The sequence below is a fragment of the Ranitomeya imitator genome, chromosome 1 (genome assembly GCF_032444005.1).
Source record: "Ranitomeya imitator isolate aRanImi1 chromosome 1, aRanImi1.pri, whole genome shotgun sequence".
Lineage (NCBI taxonomy): Eukaryota > Metazoa > Chordata > Amphibia > Anura > Dendrobatidae > Ranitomeya > Ranitomeya imitator.
Genome location: NC_091282.1, coordinates 610,357,238 through 610,383,032, shown reverse-complemented (window position 1 = coordinate 610,383,032; position 25,795 = coordinate 610,357,238). Strand labels below are relative to the sequence as shown.

At 47.4% G+C, this 25,795-nt stretch overlaps 1 protein-coding gene across 2 annotated transcripts in view; it reads right to left on the bottom strand.

The window, feature by feature from the left end:
* Positions 1-5,276: 5,276 nt before the first annotated feature.
* LOC138681647 (farnesyl pyrophosphate synthase-like) overlaps positions 5,277-25,795 on the bottom strand; it is a 41,051-nt gene continuing 20,532 nt past the window's right edge. Inside the window, exons 4-12 of one of the 2 annotated variants that reach the window (XM_069769327.1) lie at positions 15,013-15,159; positions 14,793-14,933; positions 14,639-14,719; positions 14,446-14,568; positions 10,263-10,351; positions 10,123-10,195; positions 9,974-10,051; positions 9,769-9,903; positions 5,277-9,165 (exon numbers count right to left, since the gene is read on the bottom strand). In XM_069769327.1, coding sequence (XP_069625428.1) covers positions 8,965-9,165; positions 9,769-9,903; positions 9,974-10,051; positions 10,123-10,195; positions 10,263-10,351; positions 14,446-14,568; positions 14,639-14,719; positions 14,793-14,933; positions 15,013-15,159 — 1,068 coding nt within the window. In that variant the 3' untranslated portion in view covers positions 5,277-8,964. The remainder of the gene's footprint in view (positions 9,166-9,768; positions 9,904-9,973; positions 10,052-10,122; positions 10,196-10,262; positions 10,352-14,445; positions 14,569-14,638; positions 14,720-14,792; positions 14,934-15,012; positions 15,160-25,795) is intronic. The other variant, XM_069769335.1, reaches the window with a different exon arrangement.

Below are 25,795 nucleotides of genomic sequence, written 5' to 3'. Positions count from 1 at the left end.
TAAAGGGAATAAAGTTTATGTTCGTGACGCCACCTGTGGTATTCGGGCAGGGGGGACTGACGCTGCTTTACAGGGTCCTCTGGGGTGATGTTATGGCAGCTAGACGGTATAACTTCCCACAGGTGAAGTATATTCCCAGGGCTCCAGGTGTGTAGATGGTAGATGGTGAATGGTGCAGTAAAGAATGAGGACACAGAGTTGCAGTCTCTTTACCTTGTTTACTGTCGACTTCAGGCAGCCACAGTCCAGGGCACCAGATCACAGAGCAGGCAGGGTCTGGCCGGCTTGCAGGCAAATTAGGAGTCCCCTTATCCAGGTGGAAATCAAAGCCTTCCTCTAGCGCTGTGGTGCTGTAGTCCCTTATTGCCTATGGCTTCACATAAGGTCCTCACAGATGTTCTCTCTCTCTGTCCCCCATATAGGACATGACCCGTATGACTGGTGACTTGAGACGGTTTATAGGGACTCTAGCATGCCCCAGCCTCTAAGGGTGTCACCATGCCTCCTGGATACTAAGGCAGACAGGTAACGTGGAGATCAGCTGTCCTGCCGGTCTCTGATGTAAGTCGTAGAAGGCTTTACGATCCTCGGTGTTCCAGCTACCATTTTCTGCACCTCAGAAGGAGGCAGCCTGCTCGGGGCTGGTCTCCCTCTGGTAACCTCTCCTGTGCTTTGCTCTCCTGCACGTTCACTGCAATCAATTCTGCTTTCTACATGTCTCTTTCCAGGAACTGCTGCACTGCGGCTACACATCTCCGTAAACCCTCATCTGCCCCAGACTGATTCAGTCTGTTTTCTGCCAAAAACTCACTGACTTTCCCTACAGACTACCAGATATACCGTATATATGGGGAGTCACCTAGTAAATAGGATCAAAAACTCCCCCTGGTGGCCTGGAGTGTGAATGTGTTGCATGCTTGTGTTACCTGGTTACAGTTATCCCTTCTTGCCTTCAGGCGTAACATCACTCTCCCCGTGAGAAAAGCAATGCTACTGTGATGACCAGGACCCTGGGGAGCCACATTTGTCTTTCTTATGAGGAACAGGTTTGAGTAATGTCCTCTGTTCCTTTCGCTTTCCAGAACTATGGAGACTATCTCTGCAGCTAATAGGTCTTCTATTCCTAGTATCAGGGTGGACTGTAGCTCTGGAGAGGAGAGATTAGTTGTTTTTAATATATTTTGAGGATATGAGACAAACTCTAACTTTACTCTCTCCTTGACTGATCTTAGAGTCCACTGGTCTGAGCAGATTTCTTGCAACTGCGGAAGGAAGCCTGAGATGCGGCCTCCCACCTTGATGGCATCATTGCATCTTTTGTCTCTGTGAATGGGGGAGAAAAAGATTTCTGTCTTTCCCCCCTTTTGGGTAGCTCCAGTGCCCCGACTCGCCCTTCCCTCTGTACTGTTGAGTTTGTTCCTGTTGGGAGCGGAAGGGTCTTTTCCTAGGATTTCTAGGTTCTGGTGAGGTCTTCTTTTTGTCCGAAACCTTCTCTAGCAGCTTGTCAAGGGCTGAACCAAACATGTACTTTCCCTTGAAGGGGATAGAGCACAACTTCATTTTTGAGGTCATATCCTCAGTCCAGGATCTCAGCCAGAGTGCACGTCTCACTGAATTTGATAATCCTGAATATCTTGCTGCCACTCTCACTGATTCTGCAGAGGCATCTGCTAGAAAACCTGTCGCCTTCTGGAGGAGGGGTAGGGGTAGGGAAGCTAGGATGTCTTCTCTGGGAGTACCTGAAGAAAGATGTTTCTCTAGTTGTCCCAGCCAGCGGTACATTGATTGGGCCACACAGGTGGATACTGCATTGGTGTTTAATAAAAATGACAAAGTTTCACAAGATTTCCTTAATAGCCCATCCATTTTTCATTCCAGACGGTCCTTCAATTGGGAGGCATTCTCAAATGGTAGGGTGGTCTTCTTAGCTACCCTAGCAATCTGGACGTCTACTCTTGGAATTTTTGACCAGCATGCAGCTTTCTCGTTGTCTACAGGAAACCTGTTCTTCATTTTTGCTGGGATAGTTAGCCTCTTTCTGGAGCTTCCCATTCCTCAAGGACCAGGTCCTGGAAATTTTTATGAATGAGAAACACCTGCTTCTTTTTAGAACGGAGTCCCCCAAACATTTCCTCCTGTACCGTCTGGGCCGTCTTCTCCTCCTCGACCTCCATGGTTCTCCTTACTCTATATCCACTGAGGAAAAATAATGTCTCTCATGTTGGGAGACCTCTGGGTCTAGAAATAATTCACCCTCCTCCAGAGGTTCAACTGGTATTAACGCTTCCTCCTTAGATTCATTGTACCTTTCTTCCTCTATATCAAGCTTCCTCCTTTTTGCTTCTGGAGGGGTACTAGGAGAGGGTGTGGGCCGGGAAAAAGCGGCCAGGGAGGTCTAAAGGTACCGTCACACTAGACGATATCGCTAGCGATCCATGACGTTGCAGCGTCCTCGCTAGCGATATCGTCCAGTGTGACAGGCAGCAGCGATCAGGCCCCTGCTGTGCTGTCGCTGGTCGGGGAAGAAAGTCCAGAACTTTATTTGGTCGCTGGACTCCCCGCAGACATCGCTGAATCGGCGTGTGTGACACCGATTCAGCGATGTCTTCACTGGTAACCAGGGTAAACATCGGGTAACTAAGCGCAGGGCCGCGCTTAGTAACCCGATGTTTACCCTGGTTACCATCCTAAAAGTAAAAAAAAACAAACAGTACATACTTACCTACAGCCGTCTGTCCTCCAGCGCTGTGCTCTGCACTCCTGTACTGACTGTGAGCGTCGGTCAGCCGGAAAGCAGAGCGGTGACGTCACCGCTCTGCTTTCCGGCCGCTGTGCTCACAGTCAGTACAGGAGGAGTGCAGAGCACAGCGCTGGAGGACAGACAGCGGTAGGTAAGTATGTAGTGTTTGTTTTTTTTTACTTTTAGGATGGTAACCAGGGTAAACATCGGGTTACTATGCGCGGCCCTGCGCTTAGTTACCCGATGTTTACCCTGGTTACCGGCATTGTTGGTCGCTGGAGAGCTGTCTGTGTGACAGCTCTCCAGCGACCAAACAGCGACGCTGCAGCGATCCGGATCGTTGTCGGTATCGCTGCAGCGTCGCTAAGTGTGACGGTACCTTTAATCTCCTGTTGGATTAGGCCCCTAATCTCTTCCATCAAAGATGGTTGTTCTTTCCTGATGACTCTTTCTGTGCACTCCTTACATAATAATACCAGGAGAACCAAGAGTCAAAACTGGCCAAGAATACATAACAAGAAATATTTATTGAAAAATCAATTACATAAATACAATAGTAACCGACAGTAATCAATGGTATATAAACATAATAGCAACTGTATCCATAAGTACATCCGGTCATCCAGGTACAGGACCACTTAAAGTAAAATGACCTTATAATCAAAAGTGTCAAGACATGTATTATCCACACATACGCAATGTTCATATGGATGTGTGGCGATCAACCCCAATGGTAAATTGCTGGTGGCCATACATAAAGGTGACCACACATCTCAAAGACGTCAAATAACATAATATAAGTAAAGTCAGAGTGGTAAATTACCCATGTGTGCAGGAGGGTCCCATATAGGTCCTGGATGACGTACCCCTACATAATGTTTTCTTATATGAGGAGGCCAGTTTTTTGGTACAGACTGCACATTTTCGTGAAGTCTTGGATTTGCTTCCTGATGCAAGTTTATTGTCCCCCTAAAACTGAAGGGGAGAAGGAATCATAAGATTCTAACCCGCATCAGGAAATGGACACCCAGTGCCAGAGTACTTACTGGGACCGGGGTGGTGCTGGGGTCTGCAGAAGCCATGTCAGTTTACCACACAGTGGTCCTACCTTGGATGTTTTCCTGTCCGGGGCTCTTATGTAGGTGACTGCAGCACCTGTCCTCTGATTAGACGACCTCCTCTCTCCATTGTCCAGGTGTGTTTTTGTGGGGGGGGGGGGAGTCCGTCGACACCAACCGCATTAAAATCCAGCGATGCGTTCCAGCGTGGAATGCAAAAAATGCCTCTCTGTGAGCCAAAGCCGACCGGCATCTGACATCATATCCGGCCGCCGGCTTCAAACCCGGAAGTCCCGCATGCGGGCACCGCGCGACATGCTGCCACAACATTGTAGGAGGAGAGGGGCTGGAGAGCTTCAGTAGGCCTGCAGCCAAAGAGATCTCCCCCAGACCTTGCCCAAAGGTGCGGACTGCTGGAGGGGGTCCCGAGTCCCAGTAGAGACAGGAGCAGCGCTCGGGGAAGTGAGGTAAGTCTGCTCCCCAGCTTTCGGATTTTCCATACTGACCGCCGCCAGCACGATACACCTAGGATGACCTCTTCATCTCTAATAGGGACAGGAAAAACACTGAAGGGGGAGGATGTGGGAGGGGTATTTAACCTCTTTGTCATTTCCTGTCCCTATTAGGAAAGGGGTAACATCCTCCAGGTGTGCTGTCGTCGGGGGTTACTAGAGAAAATTAGAATTGTGGATAGTCAGTTCTCATTGTCGACGATATGCTTTTAAGACCCTTTCTTTCGCGGCCCAATTAAGGTATTTTGCTATAACCGGGCGAGGCATTATATTTCTGATGTTTTCTGAATATTCATTTCTCTTAAGTATTGGCACACGTGACCGCAGGAAGCCGCTGGCTGACACTGTGCGCTGCTGAAGAGGAATGGATACTCACGACTCTCTGCGATGAACGGTCCCAGTGAGTATTCTGGCAGCTGTGCTCTGCTTATGAGCAGTGCATGACATCCCTTCCATGTGCTGCTCACAAGCATTAAGCAGCTGCTGGCACCAGAGCAGGACGCTGCGAGGGAGCGCCGTGTAGGTAAGTGTAATGTTTCTTGCTTATTTTAATCTTTCCTGATGGGGCAATGCATACCAGGGGCCAGATATAAAAGAAAAAGGATGAGACCAATCATACCTGGAACAGGATGGGGCCATTTATACCAGAATGCCAGAAAAAGGAATATGCAATGCCCTCTGTAGTGCATATTAATTTCTATTTAGTAGTGGGCACAGGGAGTTAGCCAGAGCCGCCGGCTCCGGCCTCCTGTGACCCGATGCTCCGCCGAACCCGCACCCACACCTCCCCACCATAGCCAGAGCCCATACATCCAGACTATAAGACGCACCCCCATTTTCCTCCACAATTTGGGAGGAAAAAAGTGCGTCTTATAGTCCAAAAAATACAGTACTTGCTACCACCACCTATCGTTTTCCTGCCGTTTTAGGTAGTTTATAGCTTTCAGAAGTTTACAGAACAAAAGAAACAGAACTATTATATTTTATAATTAATCAAGAACAATAGGCAGTGTTTATAAAAAAAATACAAAAGATCTTACAAAAGGGACAAAACATTACAGAGTATACAGTTACATAAAATAAGCAGGATTAACAAAGCAAACTCACTACTCTCATCACAGAGATGATTCGGCTTAGCGAAGGAGAGCATGTTGATTGGAAACATCCAGTGAACCGGTTCGTGCATACAATGATATGTATCACTTTACAGCAACATAGATAATAATTTGCCTTGACTTTTTATCAGCACCTGATTTCCACCCAGACACCCACCCCATGTGATGACCTAATGTGGACCAGGTCAGAATTTTTTTAAATACCTACCTTATGCAATATTTTCACCTCTGAAGATTACAGACGTTCTATATCCCCCACATTTTTTATCAGTGTCCCTCCACACACACACAGATTTCCAGTAAGAAAACATATGGCTGACAGTCTGAGTCTTTTAGAAATGGACTGGTACAATGGACATAAAGAAGTAGGAAATTGGGTATAGTTGTGAAGTGACCATCCTAATTAAATTGCAGGAAGCCCCGTTTGAACCAAAACACACCTGAAGTACGAACAAGGATGTCTATTGTGCGTAGAAAAAGGTATATAGATTGGCGTCACGATAAGGTAAAAATGTCTTAATGTGAGTTTAGTTCCAGAAGGTTCCATGGCAGACACACACCATTCCGACCAACCCTCTTCTCACTCTGCCTGCTGCTTGTGTGTGTGAATCCAAAATCCCTCATTTCACCCCTCCCACAAGAATTTTTATGGTTCTATGCTGCAGGCAGACCAGTCTCCCCAAAACTACTCATTCTCTCCTCCCGCATAATACCAGCCCAAACTGGTATAGCCACTTCCAGACTGCATGGGTCTCTTTGTTCTATTAAAGGGATATATTATATGTTGGCACGGATCCGGGCTAGAGATATAAGAATTATATATTCCGGATGTCCATCGATAGATCTATCACTCACTGAAACCGCTAACAGCTAAACGCTACGAGTGCAAAGAGTGGATTTCTCCTTCTGCGGGTCATGTAATTCCTCCTTGTTTACATTTAAAAGAATCTCCATGATGTGGGGCACATTTTGATCATCGTGTCTTTCGTATACGAGATTCATACAGCAAGCTAGACATTAAAATAGCTTTCATAATTCTAAGTAAAGGGGAGGTTTCAGCCTCTAATTGTTGTCATCATAGGGGGAGTGCCTGGGGTTTAGGCTAGGAAATAAGTAGTGAAGCAAGCAGTCTTCACATGTCTTTTTGTCCAGGATCTAGCCGCTATACAGATGTGATATGCATCTTGATGTGTCTCCTCAGTACACGGCCAGCCATGATAATAATAATCTTTATTTTTATATAGCGCTAACATATTCCGCAGCGCTTTACATTTTGCACACATTATCATCACTGTCCCCGATGGGGCTCACAATCTAAATTCCCTATCAGTATGTCTTTAGAATTAGGACACAGCCAGGCAGCATAATAGATACGCGAGGAGGGTGAAGGCACTAAATAGTGCAAAATAGCCCCCCACCAAGCAAAAGAACCAACTCCATAAGAGTATATAGATCAGGAGTACACAAGGAGCATAAGGGTAATCAAAACATATCAATACTTTATTAAATTACATGTATACATACAAAGTGTAAATATAAATAATGTCAAAGTAGCAACAAAATACAGTGCTCAAGGATGGTTAAAATAGTACACAAGTGGGCAACCCCCGGTGTGCACCGTCCATGGAACCAGTATGCAAGGAAAAGGTAAAAGTGTGCTGCTATAGGTGTATAAGTATAAATGCGCCAATACATTGACAATGCCCAGTGGCAATTAAAGGAGGGAGTATCACACAGCTACACTTACCAAGGTACCAGGACAGGGCACACCGAACGGGATCCACCTATGCGACCCCCAACTATCATCACTACACATTATCATCGCTGTCCCCGATGGGGCTCACAATCTAAATTCCCTATCAATATGTCTTTAGAATGTGGGAGGAAACCGGAGAACCCGGAGGAAACCCACGCAAACACGGAGAGAACATACAAACTCTTTGCAGATGTTGTCCTTGGTGGGGTTTGAACCCAGGACTCCAGCGATGCAAGGCTGCAGTACTAACCATTGCACCACCATGCAATGACACAACGACCTGTAAGTGTTATTTTCAATTTTAATCCCATTTTATTTGTAATTGTATTGTACATATGATTTGTCTCCTTTAAAATATCTTTTTATACTTTGTAAACACTGCCTACCTTTTTTGGAGTAAAATATACAACTACTAGCTTGTCTCTCCATGCTCTATAACGAACTGTCGCATCCTCTGAAGTGAATTATGCTACTGATTTGGGTCGACTCCGGACCCGGAGCTGGTGGCAGCAGATATGTACTGTACGGTTGGGAGTCTTTGTAGCAACTGGCGGTGTTGATAATTATTGTTCCTGCCTGAGTGGGAGTAGTTATACCGCCCTCGCTGCAGCGTACCCAATAGCCAGTACATAGTAGGCAGCCTTTCTGGCGACTAATTACCCTAGGTGCAGTACCCTGAGTGACCTGATGGTAAGGGGGCGCCAGAGAGCTTCAAGTTCCAAACCGGAACTGGGAATTGGGATATAGATAAATCCCCTTCAGAAGGAACCAGGGGCAACCAAACAACCCCGGTTCATGACAAATTGGTGTGAGTGGTGGGGACGATAAAGGTATCTTCCCCATAACCCGTGACATATCGGTGGCAGCGAGGTGGGATTTCGTGAGAATTAGGCCGGTAGTAAAGGCAGGAAAGGTCTTTTCAGAGGGCTGGATAACAAAGGTACATGTGTTTACACATAGAGAAGTGATGGAACCTCTTTTGTTCCCAGGAAATACTTTTTCACTTCAGGAGAAATGTCATACATTGTCCCCAGACTTATGTCTCCGAAAGAATGCTATGAATATTGGAGTTCGTATCGATCCGATTGTGATGAAATATACATTTTCAGGTTCAGGATGAATCAGGGAAAAGGATGACATTTCTCATAATAGTAACCCCTGCCTATAAGCCACAAATCAATTGTGGGCAGATAACTGATGACAGCCTTGTCCCGTTTGGTCTTGTTAATGGTAAAATACCAGTAAATATGTCAGCAATCTCAAATTTCTGCAATTATGAGGAGTGAAGTTATCTCATAAGTTGGGAAATAATAAAAAAATCCTTAAGGGCCGAGTACATCCCACAAACCAGCCCACATAAGGTCATCAGGGAGGGGGTATGTGGGTGTAACTCAGGTGCTGATAAAAGATCAAGACAAATTATGATTTGTATTCACATAGAGATATATATCAGTGTATGCATGAATCCCATTCAAACGTTGCAGAAGACGTGGCCTCATATTTCTTGTAGACAACCTATGCACTTTATTTCCTTATTCACATCTAACTCAGCAGGAGTCGCGGCTACAACCATTTACAGACGTGGTCTTCAGTGTTGTGGGTCCCCAGGAGACAGAGCCGTTCCGCATCTCCCAGAATATCAAGGTGTAACACGGATACAGAGACATGGTGTGGGTACAGCCCCCCTACCCCGATGTCACCCATCAGACATGTCAGAGAGCTTCATACAGGACCTGCCGGAGAAGCCCCTCCTGGGTTGGGTGGTTATATACAGTTTATAGCTTCACTTCTGCCTTTTGTAGATTTTACGTGCCAGCCCCAGGAAAATCTCTTTGGACAGACCATTGGCATGCTGAGAGATGAGGATCTGCAGTCTCTGGTAACTGCCCTCCTCATACTGCATGTAGACCCCCGAGAGGTCCAGCTCCTCATACAACTGCTTCACCCGCTGCACCTTCTCTGAGTCATCCTGCCCATAATTCTCCTGGTAACAAAAGCAAGGGTTAATGCACAGGATGGGAAATGGCGTGAAGCCCACCAGGCCTGATAACTGGTGGGGTGTGATGTAGTGTACGGCGGATGTGACGGCCTCTATCTGGTGGGGTTTGATGTAGTGTACGGTGGAGGTGACGGACGCTCTCTGGTGGGGTCTGACATAGTGTATGGGAAGGAGATGGCTCCTCTCTAATAGGGTGTGATGTAGTGTACGGCGAAGGTGACTGCTGCTCTCTGGGGTATGATGTAGTGTATGGCGGAGGCGACGGCTGCTCTCTGGTGGGGTGTGATGTAGGGTACGGCGGAGGTGATGGCAGCTCTCTGGTGGGGTGTGATGTAGGGTACGGCAGAGGTGATGGCTGCTCTCTGGTGGGGTGTGATGTAGGGTACGGTGGAGGTGATGGCAGCTCTCCGGTGGGGTGTCATGTAGTGTATGGCGGAGGTGACAGCTGCTCTCTGGTGGGGTGTGATGTAGTATACAGCGGAGGTGACGGCTGCTCTCTGGGGTATGATGTAGTGTACGGCGGAGGTGACGGCTGCTTTCTGGTGGGGTGTGATTTAGTGTATGGCTGGGTTGACTGCGCCCCTCTACCTGGAGAATGTCCCGCTGTTCGGGGGTCACTCTCTTCAGGGCCTCCATCACCAGCCAGCTGCACTTGTTGTCCTGGATGTCGGTCCCGATCTTCCCCGTGATGCTGGGGTCCCCGTAACAGTCCAGATAATCGTCCTGGCCACACACAAGGACATTAATAGCTGTAGTTATTGTGGTCACCGCACCCCACCATCACCCACCTCACCTGGATCTGGAAGAACTCGCCCATTTCCAGCAGGATAGTTTTGGCGTTCTGGTGATCGTCCTCACTGTCTATCCCGGCCTGAGAGAAGAGAAGACGGATAATATCTGACTGCCCAATCCTCCACCGAAGCAGCAGCCCCATATACTCACCATATACATGGCGGCAGCCACCGGCAGGTAGAAGGAGTAGAAGGCCGTCTTGTACTTCACAATGGACTTATACCTAAAATGGAGATGGGTGTGAGACGCTGAAGGGCAAAATCAGGGCTAGAAAATGGGGAATCACTCACCTACTCTCTGTGTACCGATCCAAATCAACCTTCCCCGGATGAGCCGTAATCAGATCCAGTGCCTGCCCCAGCTCTGTCTGATAGGAGGTCTGCGAACAGAAGAGCAAGCGTAACTACCAGGCACAGCACCCCTTCCCCGCACAGTGATATGTACTGCCTGTCCCAGCTCTGTCTGATAGGAGGTCTGCGAGCAGAAGAGAGAACGTGACTGCCAGGCACAGCGCCTCCTACATGCACAGTGGTATGTACCGCCTGCGTTAACTCCATTGGATAGGAGGTTTGCGAGCAGAAGAGCAAGTGAGACTGCTAGACAAGGTGCCCTCTCTCGGACTAGTGATATGTACCGCCTGCCCCAGCTATCTGATAGGTCTGCGAGCAGAAGAGAAGAGGTACATTCCGCCATGCTTAGCACCCCCCTCCCCGCGTAGTGATATGCCCCGCCTGCCCCAGCTCCGTCTGATAGGAGGTCTGCGAGCAGAAGAGCGTGCGTGAGTGCCATGCTCAGTGCCCCCTTTCGGACTAGTGGTATGTACCGCCTGCCCCAGCTATCTAGATAGGTCTTCGCGCAGAAGAGAAGTGGTACATTCCAATAGGCATAGCACCCCCTTTCCCCGCACAGTAATCCGTACTGCCAGGCACAGCATCCCTGGTACAGTGGTAAGTACCGCCAGACACATCTCTCCCCCACAGTGTTACATACCTCCAGGAACATCACATAGTGGTACATACTGCCAGGCACAATGCCCCCACACCCATCGCACAGTGGTACGTACACCAGGTACATCACCTCCTCACAGTGGTATCTACACCCAGGCACAGTACACCTCTCCACACAGTGGAATACAGGTCCTTCTCAAAAAATTAGCATATAGTGTTAAATTTCATTATTTACCATAATGTAATGATTACAATTAAACTTTCATATATTATAGATTCATTATCCACCAACTGAAATTTGTCAGGTCTTTTATTGTTTTAATACTGATGATTTTGGCATACAACTCCTGATAACCCAAAAAACCTGTCTCAATAAATTAGCATATCAAGAAAAGGTTCTCTAAACGACCTATTACCCTAATCTTCTGAATCAACTAATTAACTCTAAACACATGCAAAAGATATCTGAGGCTTTTATAAACTCCCTGCCTGGTTCATTACTCAAAACCCCCATCATGGGTAAGACTAGCGACCTGACAGATGTCAAGAAGGCCATCATTGACACCCTCAAGCAAGAGGGTAAGACCCAGAAAGAAATTTCTCAACAAATAGGCTGTTCCCAGAGTGCTGTATCAAGGCACCTCAATGGTAAGTCTGTTGGAAGGAAACAATGTGGCAGAAAACGCTGTACAACGAGAAGAGGAGACCGGACCCTGAGGAAGATTGTGGAGAAGGACCGATTCCAGACCTTGGGGAACCTGAGGAAGCAGTGGACTGAGTCTGGTGTGGAAACATCCAGAGCCACCGTGCACAGGCGTGTGCAGGAAATGGGCTACAGGTGCCGCATTCCCCAGGTAAAGCCACTTTTGAACCATAAACAGAGGCAGAGGCGCCTGACCTGGGCTACAGAGAAGCAGCACTGGACTGTTGCTAAGTGGTCCCAAGTACTTTTTTCTGATGAAAGCAAATTTTGCATGTCATTCGGAAATCAAGGTGCCAGAGTCTGGAGGAAGACTGGGGAGAAGGAAATGCCAAAATGCCTGAAGTCCAGTGTCAAGTACCCACAGTCAGTGATGGTGTGGGGTGCCATGTCAGCTGCTGGTGTTGGTCCACTGTGTTTCATCAAGGGCAGGGTCAATGCAGCTAGCTATCAGGAGATTTTGGAGCACTTCATGCTTCCATCGGCTGAAATGCTTTATGGAGATGAAGATTTCATTTTTCAGCATGACCTGGCACCTGCTCACAGTGCCAAAACCACTGGTAAATGGTTTACTGACCATGGTATTACTGTGCTCAATTGGCCTGCCAACTCTCCTGACCTGAACCCCATAGAGAATCTGTGGGATATTGTGAAGAGAAAGTTGAGAGACGCAAGACCCAACACTCTGGATGAGCTTAAGGCCGCTATTGAAGCATCCTGGGCCTCCATAACATCTCAGCAGTGTCACAGGCTGATTGCCTCCATGCCACGCCGCATTGAAGCAGTCATTTCTGCCAAAGGATTCCCGACCAAGTATTGAGTGCATAACTGAACATTATTATTTGATGGTTTTTTTGTTTGTTATTAAAAAACACTTTTATTTGATTGGATGGGTGAAATATGCTAATTTATTGAGACAGGTTTTTTGGGTTATCAGGAGTTGTATGCCAAAATCATCAGTATTAAAACAATAAAAGACCTGACAAATTTCAGTTGGTGGATAATGAATCTATAATATATGAAAGTTTAATTGTAATCATTACATTATGGTAAATAATGAAATTTAACACTATATGCTAATTTTTTGAGAAGGACCTGTATGCTGCTAGGTACATTGCCCCCATCACAGTGATATGTACCGCCTGCCCCAGCTCCGTATGATAAGAGGTCTGCGAACAGAAGAACAATGACTGCAAGACAACCCCCGCCTACCCTGCACAGTGGACTGTGCCGCTGGGAACATCGCCCCCTCATAGTGGTAGGTTCACCCAGGCACAGCAACTCTCCCACCGCCACCGTACAGTGGAACGTGCCACCAGATAGAGCACCCCCTTCACAGTGGTAGGTACATCCAGGCACAGCATCCCTCCCACCTCCCCTGCACAGTGGAACGTGCTGCCAGTTACAGCACCCCCTCACTGTGGTATGTACACCCAGACACTAAATAAAGAAACAGGAGGGCTCCGCATATCAATTCAAACAGGAGAGTTCACCATGGGCTTGAAAAAGGACATAGCAAAATTGAGAAAAGATGATGCCCATACAGATGGGAACACCTCACACCACATGTAAAAATTCAATGCTTTATTGGTAGAAAAATAACACACAGCACAAAAGACATTAAAAACATTAAAAATACAGAAAAGATAACTATTCAAAAACCATGCCCTGATATGGGGGCAAGGATTGATCATACCACAGATCCCCAAAAACCTCAATACAAAATGCGTATATATAACAAATAAACAAGGAATTCAGAGATGGCTCCAAAAAATGCTCAATATTAATCTACATCTGCACCAAAAAGTAGGGGGCAGTTTGTTCACTAAATCACAGTACTATATGAATTTAAAAAAAAAGTACCACTAGGATAGTAGCAAGTAAATACGATAAAGGACATAGAAAGGCAAATAAATAAGGGCTAGAGTGAAAAAGTGCCCAATCCTTACACTAATTTGTCCTAACTTCCATGGTCCGGAGGTTTAGGAAGCGGAGCCAGCATTGATAATGGGGGACAAGAGGTGTGGGATAGGATCCAATGCGTATCGCCGCAAAGAGAGCGGCTTCCTCAGGGAAAGATAGCATCTTGCCTTTCTTTGTCCTTTATCGTATTTCCTTGCTAGTATCCTAGTGGTACTTTTTTTAAAATTCATATGGTACTGTGATTTGGTGAACAAACTGCCCCCTACTTTTTGGTGCAGATGTAGATTAATATTGAGCATTTTTTGGAGCCATCTCTGAATTCTTTGTTTATTTGTACTATATATACGCGTTCTGTATTGAGGTTTTTGGGGATCTGTGGTGTGATCAATCCTTGCCCCCATATCAGGGCATGGTTTTTGTATAGGTATCTTTTCTGTATTTTTAATGTACTTAATATCTTTTGTGCTATGTGTTATTTTTCTTCCAATAAAGCATTGAATTTTTACATGTGGTGTGAGGTGTTCCCATCTGTATGGGCATGATCTTTTCGCAATTTTGCTATGTACACCCAGACACAACACCACCCACACACAGTGGAACCTGCTGCCAGGTACAGCACCACCCTCACAGTGGTATGTACACCCAGGCATAGCACCCCTCCAAACCACCCCTGCACAGTGGAACTTGCCAATAGGTACATCACCCCCCCTCACAGTGGTATGTACACCCAGGCACAGCACCCCTCCCAACATCCCTACACAGTGGAACATGCCAATAGGTACATCGCCATCCTCACAGTAGTATGTACACCCAGGCACAACACCCCCTCCCACACAGTGGAACGTGCCGCCAGGTACAGCGCCTCCCAAGATCTGGGGGTGATGAGTGGAGGTCCTTTCTCACCTCCAGAAAAAGCTCCAGCAGACTGAGGTAATATGGCTGCCGTCGGCAGTACTTCTTCAGGACACGGTATATGGAGGCCTCCAGTAGGAAGGAATCATTGATGGCGTCCAGTCCGATGCCGGCCTACAGGAGAAGTAAGATCAGCATATCCATCGTGTAACAGCATATCCCCCTCATCTCTATAACCACCTACCCTCCTGTACCAGCATGGCTGCCCACGACGGGTCACAGAGTTATCCATAATGTCATCAGCAACCAGGAAGAAAGCCTGGAGCTAAAAGAAGAGAAGATGAGGATGAAGAGGTCCACGAATAGCGGGGCAGGAGCCACAGGGCAGGCACACCTACCAGCTCTACACACCAGCCCACCGCCAGTGCCCTCTGGATATTCTCGTCCTTCTGCAGCTCGGGACCCACCAACTCCAGATACGAGGCCAGAACGGTCATCCCGCGATTACATTTACCCCCAGGAGCGTTATATTCCAGTACCTGCACAATAAACCACCATGTTAGACACAGAAGGACCGTGGCAAATAATCTCTGCGCAACAACCAATCATGAATCTCACCTGCCGCAAACGCAACACCGCATCGACAATCTCAGGGTGACCCCAATCCTCTGCAGTCAGATCCTGCACAATCTGAGCAAAGAAGCTGCAGAACTCCTGCCGCTCATCAGACGCTAAAGTCCCAGCCATTGAGCTCAAAGTCCAGCCCTGCGGGGAAAGAGAAAGCTAGAGCAGGAGAGGACCACCCGAGGCCAGATCATCTACTCAACCAGAAGAGACCGTCCTTCTAATACCTCTACATCTAAAATGTCTTCATCTATATTCTAGACATCTAATACTTCTATACACCTCCTACATGTAATACCGCTATATCTCCCCCCAAGAGATAATGCATCCACTCACCTACATGTAATACCGCTATATCTCCCCCCAAGAGATAATGCCTCTACTCACCTACATGTAATACTGCTATATCTCCCCCCAAGAGATAATGCCTCTACTCATCTACATGTAATACCGCTATATCTAGACTCCCAAGATATACACCATGTTCCAAATTATTATGCAAATGACATTTTTCTCGGATTTTCCTAAATGGTCGGTGTTACAGAACCCCCCAGCACCAAGAATGTTATGTTGTATGTTGAATGTTAATGTTATAATAGTTTCCATGTGAAATGCATCAGTCCACAGGCTGCGTCCCTGGACAAGATATTCTCTTCCTGACCTTCCCCCACCTTTGTAATTCCCACAGTAAATAGCGGCAGGCTCCGGCCCCCTGCGGCTATTGTAATGTATGTCTGGCCAGCTGTTTTCCTATTGGCCGGCCCTGGGTATCTGTGTTATATATTCTGTGTGCTGTAAATAAAGGGTGTTCTTAGACTGGAAATAAGTGAAGAAGCAGTCAGCTTTTATATGCTCTCACGTAACCAAGGAATGCCAGCCAGCTTCCTTCATTCAGAATCTACATTAAAAGCAGAGTGAACATCCTGAAACACGGGGTGGTACGGTAAGAGGTACCCCAGCTTGGTAGACCCCGTTACACTGGTGGCAGACAGCGGGATGTGATATCCCTTCTACAGGAGGAAAGTAATGAATGGAAGACAACTACCAGAAGTTAAAGAGGACTACATTAAAAGATCTGGTGGAAGCCCGAGGGTTAATCGCCAGCAACAAAACAAAAGCGGATTTGACAGCAGCCATCATGGAACACGACAGTGCAGCGCCCCCCAATGTGAACGTGGAGGACACTGAATTCCAGAGGGAGGTAAAGAAGAGACTGGCGTTCTATGGCCCAAACCCTGCAGTAGAGATCATACAAGAGGTGATGGCTGATGTGCGTACTGATCTGAAGGAAGAGATGGCCGAGCGGACCAGGATAGAGCTAACCAAGATGGAGATGGCAGAGCGGACCAAAGTGGAGCTGGCCAAGTTGGAGATGGGAGAGCGGAGAGAGGAGAGTCAGCGAGCAAAGGGAGCTCTGGCCTCCGCCCAGGTACCTTCAACAGTAAGCCACAAAAAGATCCAGCATAATGCCTTCCGACAGTTGGGGAGGCAGAGGAAGACATTGATGGTTTTCTGCAGGACTTTGAGCGGCAGTGTGCCCTTCATCAAGTGAAGCCGGAGGAACGGGTTCAGATTCTGGCCAGCAAGCTGACAGGCCGGGCAGCGGACGCCTATCGCACGGTACACGATGAGGACTGTATGGACTATGAGCAGATCAAAGAAGTGATCTTGGCCCGGTATGCGCTGACACCAGAGGCATACCGCCAAAAGTTCCGCTGACTTATAAAACGAGTAACCGATACCCACGCTGAATGGGCATGTAAATTATTGCGGTCACTGCTACAGTGGGTACAAGGGAGCCAAGCAACCACTAAGTAGGACGTCCTCCAGCTCTTCTTGTTAGAACGATTCTTTAATGGACTAAACCCCGAGACACAGGAATGGCTTCGGGACAGGCGGCCAAGGACTCTTGAGGAAGCCGCTCGTCTGGCCGATGAACATCATGACGCCAAGAGGCCTCAGTTGTCCAGATCAAAGATGGTCACTAGGGGTCCGCCCATGGACCTGGAGGGCTCCAAACCACCGAAGATTTTAGGGGGACCAGCTAGAAACCCGGCCTACCACAGTTCCCCTGGGGCACGATGCCACACCTGCCATCAGCTGGGCCACCTGCAAAGACAATGTCCCAACCGGACTAAGCATACCCAGTGGCCAAAGGCGGGAACAGCTACCTTCCGCCGGGCCGCTGTACACTGCTACCAAGGCGAAGCTGACCCGGCATTGGGGGCTACAACTAACCAAGGGGTGGAAGACATGGAGGAAGTGCTGCATGAAGTAGACCCCGTGCAGGCAGCCCGGGCAGATAATCGACAACAGCATCGACAGGTCGTGTGGGTTAATGGGAAACGCATGCAGGGACTAAGAGATTCTGGAGCAACTTTGACCCTTGTGAAGCCTCATCTTGTCCGGGACCAAGAGAAGACGGACCGGACAGTGGCAGTCCGTGTAGCAGGGGGAGCCATACATCGACTGCCCACTGCCAGGATTCACCTGAACTGGGGAGTTGGTGATGGCCTTGTTGAGGTCGGCTTGATGGAAGACTTGCCTGCAGACGTTTTGCTAGGAAATGACTTGGGGCCCATGTTGTCTGCCTTCTCGGTTGCCCCTCTGGCTGAGACATATCCTGTGACCACCCGGAGACAAGCTCGAGCTGCGAAGGCGGAATCACACTCAGAGGAGGCCCAGGTAAGACATCCCAGCCGTACACGTATTCCCATAGCCAGACACATTTCTTGGGCCACCCCAGTTGAATTTAAGAGGGAGTTACTTGAGGATCCTTCATTGGAGGGATATCGTGGGAAGGCACAGGAGGGGAGAGGGGTACTGGAAGGGGAACAGTTTATATGGAAGCAGGGACTCCTCTACCGGATCACAGAGCAGCACCACACAGGGACGAGCCCCACTATAAAAAAGACAGCTGGTAGTTCCCAAGAAGTATAGGCAGGAGTTACTGCGAATCTCTCATGACATACCCTTGGCCGGGCACTTCGGCGTCAGTCGCACCAGGCATCGTCTGACACAAAACTTCTTTTGGCCGGGGGTAACCTATGATGTTCGTCAATACTGCCAGACCTGTGACAGTTGCCAGCGCATTGGCAAGAGGGGAGATCGATGCAAGGCCAAATTACGCCCCCTCCCCATTGTGGAGGAACCATTTAGCCGAGTAGCGGTCGATCTGAGAGGGCCGCTAGCCAAACCCAGTCCCTCAGGGAAAAGGTATATATTGACAGTGGTAGATTATGCCACACGGTATCCAGAGGCGGTTGCGTTACCTAACATACTGGCAGAGACGGTAGCGGCTGCCTTGCTCCAGGTTTTCTCACGGGTTGGATTTCCCCGGGAGATTATCTCAGACCAGGGTACCAAGTTTACAGCAGAGGTGACCAACCAACTGTGGAAGCTGTGCGGCGTAAAGTCCATTAGAAGCGCCCCGTACCACCTGCAAACCAATGGGTTGTGTGAACGCTTTAACGGGACGTTAAAACAACTCATTGGGACTTTTACCAGGAGCTACAGGGACTGGGAGAAATTCTTGCCTCACCTCCTGTTTGCCTATCGAGAGGTGCCCCAAGAATCCACGGGGTTCTCCCCATTCGAACTGGTATATGGGAGATGGGTAAGGGGACCCCTAGACTTAGTGCTAGAACACTGGGAAGGGGAGGGCACTATAGAAGGGGTACCTATTGTACCCTATGTGCTGGAATTCCGGGACCGCCTACAGGAGCTGACCCAGGCTGTACGTGGGAACATGCAGGTGGCCCAGCGGCGCCAGCGCGTATGGTACGATCGGAGGGCCAGAGAGCGCACCTTGGAAATAGGGCAGAAGGTCCTGGTGTTAGAGCCCACTAGGCAGAACAAGTTCCAAGCTGCATGGCAGGGGCCCTACCAGGTAGTGGGGAAAATAGCCGACACCACCTATAATGTCGCCGATTGTGACAACCCCAGGGTTATCCGCATGTTCCACGTGAATATGCTGAAGCCCTATCGGGAGCGCCCTGAAGAGGTAGTGGCCATCTGTGCACCTGAAGCAGAGGATTTAGCCGAACTTCCCTTGCCTGATGTCTTAGGGGAGAGGACTCAGTCTACAACATGGGACCAGGTACACTGGGGTGAAGACTTAGGTCCCCGGGAGAGACGGCAGGCGGAGGAGTTGTTGAGGCAGCGACAGAGGATGTTTTCGGGGAAACCCGGGTACACTCACCTGGCACAACACAAGGTTGAGACCCAGGATCAGACCCCCCTGCGACAATCCCCCTTCCGCGTCCCTGAGTCTGTATGAGAAGGGATGCGACAAGAGATACAAGAGATGTTGCGTTTAGGGGTCATTGAAGAGTCAGATAGTCCCTGGGCATCCCCCGTAGTGTTAGTGCCCAAGAAGGATGGGACTACACGGTTTTGTGTAGACTATTGTAAGCTCAATGAGAAAACAGTGACGGATGCGTATCCCATGCCGCGTGTGGATGACTTGTTAGACCGGCTGGCAGGGGCAAAGTATTTGACCACCATCGATCTATGCAAAGGCTACTGGCAGATTCCCCTTAGTCCTGATGCTATTCCTAAGTCGGCATTTGTCACCCCGTTTGGCTTATTCCAGTTTCGAGTTATGCCATTCGGGATGAACACTGACCCCGCGACCTTCCAGAGGCTGGCTGACCGGCTTCTAGATGGTCTCAAGGACTATGCGTGTGCCTACCTGGATGACATCGCCATCTACAGCGCGACATGGGAAGAACATCTAAATCACCTAGAGACAGTATTAGACAGGATCAACAAGGCCGGAATCACCCTGAACCCAAACAAGTGTCACGTGGGCAAAGCAGAGGTTCAGTATTTAGGGCATTGGGTGGGAAGTGGGAAACAGAGACCAGAACCAGCCAAGATTGAGGCCATAGCCAAATGGCCCAACCCACGCACTAAAACCCAGGTCATGGCGTTTCTAGGGACAGCGGGGTATTACAGGAAATTCATTCCCAATTACAGCAGCGTAGCCAAGCCCCTCACTGATCTGATCCGTAAGAACCAACCCCGCCAGGTAACCTGGACCCCAGAGTGTGAGGAAGCCTTCCGCCAGCTAAAGGACGCCCTCACCAAAACCCCTGTATTGGCCGCACCCGATCCAACTAAACGTTTCCTGGTCCACACAGACGCTTCTATGTTTGGATTGGGGGCAGTACTGAGCCAAGTCGGGCCGGACGGCCAAGAATACCCGGTAGCTTACCTGAGTCGGAAACTACTGCCCCGTGAAGTGAGCTATGCGGCCATCGAGAAGGAGTGCCTGGCAATAGTATGGGCACTCAAAAAGTTACAACCATATTTGTATGGACGACAGTTTTCCCTCCTAGCGGACCATAATCCCCTAGTCTGACTTAATCGGGTCTACGGAAACAACGCTAGATTACTGCCGTGGAGTTTAGCCCTACAACCTCTGGACTTCACCATCCACTACAGACCCGGCAAACAAAACGGTAACGCCGATGGACTAAGTCAACAAACGGAACTCGTACCAACCCCATAAACTTCGGTCATCCCCAAACCGATCCGTTAAGGATCAGACTGTGTATGCCGATCGCGTCGCTGAAAAGGGGAGCCGTGTTACAGAACCCCCCAGCACCAAGAATGTTATGTTATATGTTGAATGTTAATTTTATAATAGTTCCCATGTGAAATGCATCGGTCCACAGGCTGCGTCCCTGGACAAGATATTCTCTTCCTGACCTTCCCCCACCTTTGTAATTCCCACAGTAAATAGCGGCAGGCTCCGGCCCCCCGCGGCTATTGTAATGTATGTCTGGCCAGCTGTTTTCCTATTGGCCGGCCCTGTGTATCTGTGTTATATGTTCTGTGTGCTGTAAATAAAGGGTGTTCTTAGACTGGAAATAAGTGAAGAAGCAGTCAGCTTTTATATGCTCTCACGTAACCAAGGAATGCCAGCCAGCTTCCTTCATTCAGAATCTACATTAAAAGCAGAGTGGACTTCCTGAAACACGGGGTGGTACGGTAAGAGGTACCCCAGCTTGGTAGACTCCGTTACAGTCGGTGCCAATGACAGTCAGTCTAATAAAAGTCATCACCCATTAGAGTCTACATTGAATTTTATTGAAGAAACCTCCCAATGATAACAGTATAATCTCCAAAATGAATAAAAACTGAAAATGCACTGTTCCAAATTATTAGGCACCGTAGAATTTCTAAACATTTGAAATGTTTTAAAGAACCAAAAATGCTCATTTGTGGAATTTGCAGCATTAGGAGGTCACATTCACTGAACAAAAAAGCTATTTAGCTCCAAAACATCCTAACAGGCCAAGTTACATGTTAACATAGGACCCCTTCTTTGTTATCACCTTCACAATTCTTGCATCCATTGAACTTGTGAGTTTTTGGAGAGTTTCTGATTGTATGTATTTGCATGAAGTCAGAATCGCCTCCCAGAGCCGCTGTCTTGATGTGAACTGCCTCCCACCCTCATAGATCTTTAGCTTGATGATACTCCAAAGGTTCTCTGTACAGTTGAGGTCAGGTGAAAATGGTGGCCACACCATGAGTTTATCTCCTTTTATGCCCATAGCAGCCAATGACTCAGAGGTATTCCTTGCAGCATGAGATGGTGCATTGTCATGCATGAAGATGATTTTGTTCCTGAAGGCACGTTTCCACTTTTTATACCATGCAAGAAAGTTGTCAGTCAGAAACTCTACATACTTTGCAGAGGTCATTTTCAAACCTTCAGGGACCTTAAAGGGCCCAACCATCTGTTTCCCAATGATTCCGGCCCAAAACATGACTCCTCCACCTCCTTGCTGACGTCGCAGTCTTGTTGGGACATGGTGGCCATCCACCAACCATCCACTACTCCATCCATCTGGACCATCCAGGGTTACACAACACTCATCAGTAAACAAGACTGTTTGAAATCTAATCTTCAAGTATGTCTGAGGCCACTGCAGCCGTTTCTGCTTGTCAGCACTGTTTAGGGGTGGCCGAATAGTAGGTTTATGCACCATAGCAAGCCTTTGAAGGATCCTACACCTTGAGGTTCGAGGGACTCCAGAGGCACCAACAGCTTCAAATAACTGTTTGCTGGTTTGTAATGGATTTTTAGCAGCTGCTCTCTTAATCCGATGAACTTGCCTGGCAGAAACCTTCCTCATTCTGCCTTTATCAGCACGAACACGTCTGTACTCAGATTCAGCCACAAATCTCTTAAAGGGAACCTGTCACCCCGTTTTTTCAGTAGGAGATAAAAATACCGTTAAATAGGGCCTGAGCTGTGCTTTACAATAGGGTATTTTTTGTCCCCTGATTCCCTACCTATGCTGCCGAAATACCTTACAAAAGTGTCCTTTTTCGCCTGTCAATCAGGCTGGTCAGGTCAGATGGGCGTGGTCACAGCGCTGTTTCTTCCCCCAGATCTTGCTTATGTTCCCGTTGGTGGCGTAGTGCTTCTCGCATCCGCAAGTGCCGAATGCACTGCGCAGCTGTAGAAAAAGAGCGCGCTCGCCGCTATTCAGTGGTTTCTCGGTGGGCGCGGCCATCTTCTTGAGGCCGCGCGTGCGCAGATGGAGTCTCCTGCTTCCCGGGGCTTCAGGAAAATGGCCGCAGGATGCCGCGCGTGCGCAGATGGACATTGCGGCGGCCATTTTTCTGAAGCCGAGATTCGAACTCGGGGTCTTTCCCCTCTAATCAGACGCAGCACAGCCGTCACTTTGGGCCTGTGCACGCCGGGCGCCGCCTCCTCTTGCTTCATTAGCGTTCCCGGCGCCTGCGCTGATAAAAAAGTACATTGTCCAGTAGAGGCAAATGGAACATGATAATGTTAAAGGAGCATGAACTATCAGTACATCTAATAACAAAAGATATAAACTGTAAACAAGGTATAACCCTATACAGACCCTCAATATGGTTAATGGAAAAACTTGTATAAATATGGAGTTCAAAACAGCCTATCCCTATCAAACACACACATATGGGAGCACAGTCTAAAAAAGGTAAACTAAGCACAAAAGAGCCTATGGATCATTACCAATAAACCAAATTAAATAAAACATGTATAGCAGAGACATTCATTTAATCCGATTGGAGAGAGGGATTGCAATCTAAAAATCCACTCCGCCTCCGATCTCAAGATCATCTTGTCCAGATCACCTCTTCCATATTTTGGTCTGACAAACTCAATCATGGTGAAGGTGATGTCGCCCGCCCGGCCACCATGTATTTCATTAATATGTCGTGCGACTGGCGTGTCTCTATTGTTCCTTATGTCACCCAGATGTTCACCTACTCTCACCCTCAACTCCTTCTAGTCTTTCCAATGTAGTCCTTGGGGCATGTACATGTGGCTTTGTACCAACCGCATAGATCTACAATTACCAAAATCTCTAATTAAAAAGGTCCTGCCATTTGCTGAATTACAAAAGGTCTTGCTCTGAGACATCATGTTACATCTGGAACAATTTCCACACTTGAAGAAGCCAAGAGGCTTCCTATCCAGCCAAGTCCCTGCCCTAGCAGGTCTCTGATAAAGCCTGTGTACCAGCCAATCTCCAATTGAACAGCCCCTCCTATAGGTAATGCTTGGTTTTGGTGACACAAACTTGCTTACGTTGGGGTTCGCTTTTGTGCTTAGTTTACCTTTTTAGACTGTGCTCCCATATGTGTGTGTGTTTGATGGGGATAGGCTGTTTTGAACTCCATATTGGTACATGTTTTTACATGAGCCATATTGATGGTCTGTATAGGGTTATACCTTGTTTACAGTTTATATCTTTTGTGATTAGATGTATTGATATTTCATGCTCCTTTAACACTAAACAAAAAACCTACCCCTATGAAAATATACTTTATTAATAATTCTAACACGGGTAATAACACCAGTGATACAAAAATTTTAAAACATCCAAAAGAGGGATTATCAACCCGGGAATCTAAGTTCGAGCTAAGTTCATAATTTTATGAGCTAAGATTATTCACCTTATTTGCACATTCAGCACTTTTTGATAATGGTCATCTGGGCTGCAGAATATACACATGAGGCCACAGTTTCCCTTTGAGGAGAAGAGGTGAACTGATTTTGCCCAAATAATTATTTGGACCTGTGGTATAGAGGATTCTGTGTGTATATATATCTAATATATAAAGCTGAATGTGTGTGTGTATGTGTGTATGTCCCGGATTGGCATCTGCACCGTCGCAGCTACAGCCACAAAATTTTGCCCAGTGACACGTCTGGACCCTGAGAGCGTCATAGGCTATGTTGTGAGGCGAAATTTTAACCCCGCGCGTTCCAATTCACCAAACAATTTTGCCCCTATCTACATAATGGGGAAAAAGTGAAAGGAAAAGTGTTGGAGGCAAATTGACAGCTGCCAGATGTGAACAAGGGGGACTTAAAGAGTGAGAGCGATGGCGCCAAAGAGTATATACTGTACAGTTGCTAAGGTGGGGCCCCGACATGGGATACTCACCACACACGGGGATATGAACACACACACAAAATGCGCCACACACTACCACGTGCTTGAACACATATACCACCCTCTACACACATTTCACCACACATACACCAACCTCGCCACATAAAAGTCAAAACACAAAAGTCGCCGCTTAACACTTGGCACGCGCAAAACTCGCCACATGCAAAACTAGGCTCGTGCAAAACTCACCACACGTGCAAAACTCACCTCATGGAAAAGTCACCACACGCAAAACTTGCACACGCGGAAAAATTGCCACATGCACAAAAGTTGCAACACATGCAAAAGTTGCCTCACACAAAACTTGCACATACTTAAAACGCACCACACATAAAACTCGCCACGCGCAAAACTCGCTGCACACAACTTGCTGCACACAAAAAGTTGCTACACGCATGTCGCCACACAAAACTCATCTCACGAAAGTCGCTACATGCATGTGGCCACATGCAACTCAACACACACAACTTGACACATGAAACTCGCCCTAAAACACACACAAGTCTGGTATTATCCTTCAAAAATAAAAATCTGATTAATAAGCAGACAAACTACAAGAGCAACAAATGTACCATATAGGAAATACGGCAGCTGTCAGTCACATGACCTGTCTATTATGTGTATGTGTGAGCTAATATATACTGCTTCCTGTTGGCTGGGGATTTATCAGGCTGCTATTTTAGCTTACAAATACTGAGGTAAAAATACTGAGCAAATAACGTGTGAACAAAATCTAATACAGGAGGAGATAACATACAGCAGGTATATACTATTTACAGGGGAGATGACATACAGGTATGTACTATATACAGGAGAGATGACACACAGGTATATAATATATACAGGAGGAGATGACACAGGTATATACTATATACAGGAGGAGATGACACACAGGTATATACTATATACAGGGGGAGATGACACACAGGTATATACTATATACAGGAGAAGATGACACAGGTATATACTATATACAGGAGAAGATGACACAGGTATATACTATATACAGGAGCAGATGACACATGTATATACTATATACAGGAGGAGATGACATACAGGTATATACTATATATATATAAGAGAGGCCTGGATGTCTTCCTGGAGCAGAAAAATATTGTATCATACAATTATTAGGTTCTGTAGAAGGACGTAGATCTGGGTATTTATTATGATGGAATATAGGCTGAACTGGATGGACAAATGTCTTTTTTCGGCCTTACTAACTATGTTACTATGTTACTATGTTACTATATATACAGGAGATGACATACAGGTGTATACTATATATAAGGGAGATAATGGGT